The following is a 6,489-nucleotide window of genomic DNA, read 5'->3' on the forward strand; positions in this document are numbered from 1 at the left end:
TTGTTGCTATTTCAGAAAATTACAATTTACAAGTTACCAGCAAAGTATTGATCATAGAGCTATTTTTTTCTTCTTTTGTTTTTTGCTTCCTGATATTTCAAGCAAAATATACATCAAATTAGCCTAACTTTGATACACCACCTTTCATTGATGTGTATGCTGACAATTAAAGCTTCTAAAGAAACACTTCACCAAACTTCAAGGAAAAAAACTTTTCATGTTTCTTTATATTTCATTCCCTCCACCACTTCTTCAAGCATCAACACACTTCTTCTTCTCACAAAACATGGTGATGATGAAGCATTATTTCTTCTCTCTCACACTTCTTCTAATGGTTTTTGTCTCTTCCACTACAATTCTAGCTCAGAAATCACCTGCTCCGGCACCATCTGCTGATTCACCCCCGACGGACATTATAAGAATCCTCAAAAAGGCGGGAGGGTACACCACGCTAATCCGTCTTCTCAAGACGACACAAGTATCCACCCAAATCAACTCTCAACTCTTAAACTCGAACGGCGGTTTGACCTTGTTTGCAGCGAACGATAATGCTTTTTCAAGCCTTAAACCGGGTTTCCTCAATTCACTTAGCGATGAACAAAAGAACAAGCTCATCCAATTCCACTTGCTACCTACATTTGTAGCAATATCGAATTTCGACACTCTTAGCAACCCGGTAAGAACACAGGCGGGTGATGATCCGTATAGGTTGGCGCTGAATGTAACAAGTTCAGGAAACCAAGTGAACATAACGACTGGCATTGTTAATGTCACGGTTGGTGGAACTGTTTACACCGATCACCAGCTCGCGGTTTACCAGGTCGACAAGGTGCTCCTTCCTCGGGACTTCTTTGTTGCTAAGCCTCCTGCACCGGCTCCAGCGCCTGAAAAGGCGAAGACATCGTCTAAGAAGAAATCTACTGACAGCGCTGAAGTTCCAAGCGGAAACGACGATTCTGGCGCTTTTACTGTGAAACAGCGGCGTCTGATGTTGGTTCCTGTTGCATTTGCTACAATGATAGTAGCATTACTTTCAGGGTGAAGATGATCATATGTCAAAGGTTAATTAAAGATGAAGTGACCATGCAATTGGGGAGGGTTAATTGATCTACAATTTGTAGATTTATATATAGTGCTTTTTCAATTATTGTCTTGTTATTTTTTGTTTATTTCTTGTTTCTCATTTGAATCAAATCAGTTTGTATGTATGCTGCTGTTAAAAGAAAAAAGCAATGATCTATGCTAAATTGAGAAAGCTTCCTATGAAAAAACCAGTAATCCTAAAATCTTATGTTATTAAGCCTTTTAAGAATTTAACAATGTCATGATCAAAAGTAAGTTACCGAAGGGCTTGTGTTTACATTGATTATGTTGCATGTTTTGTTTCTTGTTAATTCAACCACTTTAAATTATAATTTTTATAAGAAATATATTCGATGATTGATCATTATTGATGGACTCAAGTCTCTTATGCACATGAGTGGTAAGATAAAGAATGAAAATAAATCATACTAATCATAACTCATCAACAACAATAAGCAAGTCTTATTTCACTTATTTCACTAAGTAGAATCGAAGACTACATGGATTAACTTCTGCCATAATGTTCTATCCATGATTATGCTTCTCTCTAAATCGTTAATCTCTGTATCTTTCGTAATGATTTCTTTTATAATTTTTCTAGGTTTGCATGTATCTCTAATTCTTTGACTATCTTCATCTGATCTACTCTCCTTATTCACATAATCTATAAATCTTCTCTTTATATGCCCAAACCACCTAAGTCTGTTTTCCACTCGCTTTTCTACTACATGTCCTACCCCAACACTCTCTAATATTGTCATTTCTAATCTTATCCTATTTAGTCTTACCACACATTGTTGCACCTCAAAATTTGCCCTCCAGAATTTTACTTTTATCTGGCTTAGACTTTGCATATTATCATTAAGTCATGTGCATATCATGCATTTCATTGAATAAGGCATGGGTTCAAGGAATCAACATTTACGCAAGATGTTAGGGTTGTGTCATACCCCAGTTTTACCCCGCGCATGTCATTCATTTTTGCAGTGTCGCATTCGTTTTCGTGTGCATTCAATCATCGCATTTTGACATACTTTTAAAAAAATTAGACTTTTATTAAAGTAAGCAAAAATAGTTGTATTTTCCATCTTTGCATATTTTTTATTCGGGTTACCATTTATTGATTTTTTTTTATTTAGACAAATTAATAGATTTTTATTTTTATTATTATCTTTTAGAAAATATATCAAAAATATGTGCTTTAATTTTTAGTTTAATTTTATTTAAAAATATAATAAAAATGATTCGTTTTAAATATTTAATTTAATTTTATTAAGATTTAGTAAGTTTTTGTTTATTTATTTTAGATTTAATTTTAGTTTTTTATTATTAGTTTCAAAAAAATATATGCAATTTTTTTTTGATTTTATTTAGGGGTGTGTTTTAGGCCCATCTTGCATTCTGAAAAACCCATGTTTTTTTAACCTAGAAAACGCTAAAGAAGACACTATAAAGACAACTAGTAACAAACCCGTGCGTTCGCACGGGTTCTGGTACGGGACGCGCATTTGTTTCAGATATATATTTTTTAATAAAAAATGTTTGATTACTCGTGAAAAAATAATAATTGAACGTATAATTAATAAAAAATATTTTGATCAGTAACTTCATGTCCCGTTAATAATTAATATTTTGATTAATAACTTCATGTCCCATTAATAATTAATATTTTGATCAATAACTTCATGTTCTCGTATACAAATATTAGTTTGATCAATAACTTCATGTCCTCGTGTACCTTAAAAAATATTTTGATCAGTAACTTCAAGTCCCGTTAATAATCAATATTTTGATCAGTAACTTCATGTCCCGTTAATAATCAATATTTTGATCAATAACTTCATGTTCCCTTGAACAAAAGTTTTAGTAAAACATAATCTTATTTTTGCATCACATTTTATACACTAAAACTAACTTAAAAAATTTACAAATTGTAAAATTGATCTACGTTTTAAGTTCATTCACAAAATTATTGGCCTTAAAATCACTTACTACCAAATTCATTAAATGATTATTATGATAGTGAATGATAAAAAATTTAAAAACAATTATTAATTGTAGAAGGTAAAGTAAACGGTTTTAAGTATTAAAATCAATCTCTTAGTTATTCCCCTCATAAATTATAGAAGGTAAAATAAAAGAAGTATTTGAGTATGAGTTTAGAGAAAGTTGTATAGGGAAGGTAAATGAAAGGTATAATATCCTTTTATATAATTTCTTTAAACTCGTGACTACGTCAGAGTATTGGTATAGTAGTTTCATTTAAACTCATAGATACCTGTGTATTCGCACGGGGTACTGATGTATTGCGCGTATTTGCTTCCAAATCTAATAAAAATGAAAAGAAAGAAAAATAAAATAGCTTAACCAAAATAATTTATTATTTAAAAAAAAACATATTTTTTACTTATAAATAATATATTATAATTTTAAAATAAAAAAATTAAACTGTATCATAGATATTATAAATTAATAAAATAGAATAAAATATAGATTATAAACTAATAACTATGATAAAAAGTAGAGAAAAATGATTTTTATTTTTAAATCATGAATTTCTTATATATTATTTTCTTTTTAAAAGCAATAATTTTAGAAACTATTTGTTAAAAAAATCATAAAATCATAACTTTAAATTGTTCAGAAAATGTACACGTATTTGAAAATAGCAGACGTACACTGTGTTGAGTAGACATCTTTGATTTGAAAATGTGAAATTGGAAAGTGGTTTAGAAAAGTGATTGAGTACAAGTTAAAGGATATTGAGTAAAAGGTAGTATTAAGTGTTTTAGATCAATAATAAATTTTATCCCGTATATAAATATTATTTTTATTTTTGTGAGATGAAAGTTGAAGGTTGATGGGTGAGTTGAAAATTAGGTGTACTTTCAAATCAGACATGCAAAAAGATATTTGGTAGCAATATCAAGTTTATCAAGTTTTAACTAAATTCAAATCTTTATTTTAACTAAATTTTCGCAATATCAAATTTTAAAATTAAAAAAAAAAACGGAGAGCACGTTCAAAGTAATGATTTATTACTTTTGTTACTTTTATCAATTCAATGTTATAGGGACTCACAACTAATATTAACATCTATTCACTCTTTTTTTTACTGTGTATTCACATTGTACGATATAATACTATCAATTATCAACATAATTTACATAGGGACTCACAAAAATCTAAGATATCACATGCCATATATTTTTCTCGTTTCACACAATTTATTCTATTAACTTATCTAACACTCATCTCTGATCTCTCTACAATTTGATACACTTTTCCATGAACCATAATTTATTTGTCACTTTGAATTATTCACTTTTCAATTTCACACACTTTTACATTAACAATGATTTAATTATTATTATTATATATAATAATAAGTTATCATTGAATATGTTTTGATATGTAATAATGTTTCTAAATTGTAAATGAGACCAATTTCATTGCTACAAATAATTATATCACTATTAAGAATCAACTAATATCGTTGAACCATTTTATATATCATACAATTCTGTAGATATCATAAATAATTATAACATTCTTAATTATTGGTTAAATGCAACAATAATACAATTATAAAATATTAAATTTTAGAGTTTAATGCAATAATAAATTTTATAAATAACACTCTTAATTATTATTTATAAATAACACTTTAATTTAAGATAAGATAGAAAAAATTTGGCCATAAAAAAATAAAGCGTGATAAGTTTCGTTTTTTTTAATATAATTTTAATGAAGTAATTGACTTATTTTATTATTATGTAAAAATTGTGTTATTTGGACTCAGTTAACATTATTTTAATTTGATCCAAATATATTAAGCTGCTAGTATTCATATTCTCAATCACAATACAATTAATATCTCAATCACAATTTCCATCTCAGTAATCCTTGTTATGTTTGCAATTCTTGCATCCAAATTTTCTCAGTCACAAAACAATTTATATCTCAGTTACTCTTTTCATCTCGTCTTTGTTATGTTTGCAACTCCTCCTCCAATACGTGTTAAGCATCCCAAACATCAATACCTCCAAAACATGATCGATACAACAAAATTATAATAATCAAATAAATTAATCATTAGAAAAACTTTATACTTAAATCTCTGTTTTTATTATAGCATTTATTATTGACCAAATATCAAATTCTCACCATTATTATAGTTCAAGTTTTTTTTTTTGCAAAAAATAAAAGATCAAGAACAAACAGAAGGAGGAAGCAGAAGATCTGATCCAAAACTCTTTCGTGTCGACATCGCTCACACACCTTCATCCGCACGAAACCACAGCCGTGGGTGTCCTGCTCCGAAACACAAACACAAAAAAATATACATTTCACAAATATGTAAATTTTATTCAAGATCTCCATGAATCTTATAACAACCATAACAATTAACTTAAATCAAAACAACATTAACTCACACCAATAATATAGATCAAACAATACCAAATATCAAATTCTCACCATTATTATAGTTCAAGTTTTTTTTTTTTGCAAAAAATAAAAGATCAAGAACAAACAGAAGGAGGAAGCAGAAGATCTGATCCAAAACTCTTTCGTGTCGACATCGCTCACACACCTTCATCCGCACGAAACCACAGCCGTGGGTGTCCTGCTCCGAAACACAAACACGAAAAGAATCAGAAAAATGAACACATAGTAACAACTCACCTTCAATTTTATATGGTATAATTTCATATCTGAAAATTTTTGTTCCATCTCATCATAGTCCAGATCTACAAAAATTAGCACCCAAAATATTAATGAAATGCGAAAAAAAACTTTTTAAAAAAGTAATAAATATAAGAAAATTTCTTTGCCAACCTCCCTACCTTCTAGTCCACCTCTGGTGAAAACCCCATACTACCCCTGACTTCGGAAATGCATTTCCGAAAATGTAAGAAAAAGGTGTTTTCGGAGATGCATCTCCGAAAATGCATTTTTTCTTGAAAAAATTGTCTTATTTCGGAAGTTCATTTCCGAAAACAGTATTTCGGAAGTTCATTTCTGAAATGCTGCGCGTTATGCAGATTTATCAAAACACTCCCCCTCCCCCATTCATTTACCCTAACTCAAATCAAAAACAAGCAAAGGCGAAAATTTGTGCAAACACACTTCCAAGGCTGCATCAAGGCTCCAATCACATTGCTATACAACATTCAAAAGCCCACAAATCACTCAATTTGTAAGTTTTAAATTTGTTAGATTCATTATTCAAATGCATGTTATATAGGGTTTCAATTGCATAAATGATATATGGACTGGTTGTTAGTAGTATTTAGGTTGGTTAGAAAATTTTGGATTGGATTTATGTTTGATTTTGGGGTCTGCCATGGAAGTTGCAGAAAACTCCATCGCAGGGATGTTTCGGAAGTTCATTTCCGAAAACAC

At 29.6% G+C, this 6,489-nt stretch overlaps 1 protein-coding gene across 1 annotated transcript; it reads left to right on the forward strand.

The window, feature by feature from the left end:
• The first annotated feature begins 200 nt into the window (after positions 1 to 200).
• Positions 201 to 1,390, forward strand: LOC131628511 (fasciclin-like arabinogalactan protein 12). The gene has a single exon (XM_058899346.1). It carries the CDS (start codon positions 218 to 220, stop codon positions 1,040 to 1,042), a length of 825 nt encoding a protein of 274 aa, XP_058755329.1. The 5' UTR covers positions 201 to 217; the 3' UTR covers positions 1,043 to 1,390.
• Positions 1,391 to 6,489: the final 5,099 nt, after the last annotated feature.

This window comes from Vicia villosa, unplaced genomic scaffold (assembly GCF_029867415.1).
Source record: "Vicia villosa cultivar HV-30 ecotype Madison, WI unplaced genomic scaffold, Vvil1.0 ctg.000460F_1_1, whole genome shotgun sequence".
Taxonomy (NCBI): Eukaryota; Viridiplantae; Streptophyta; class Magnoliopsida; order Fabales; family Fabaceae; genus Vicia; species Vicia villosa.

Coding starts and splice junctions, on each gene's coding strand:
- LOC131628511 (XM_058899346.1), top strand. CDS start 218: ATGTTTCTTTATATTTCATTCCCTCCACCACTTCTTCAAGCATCAACA.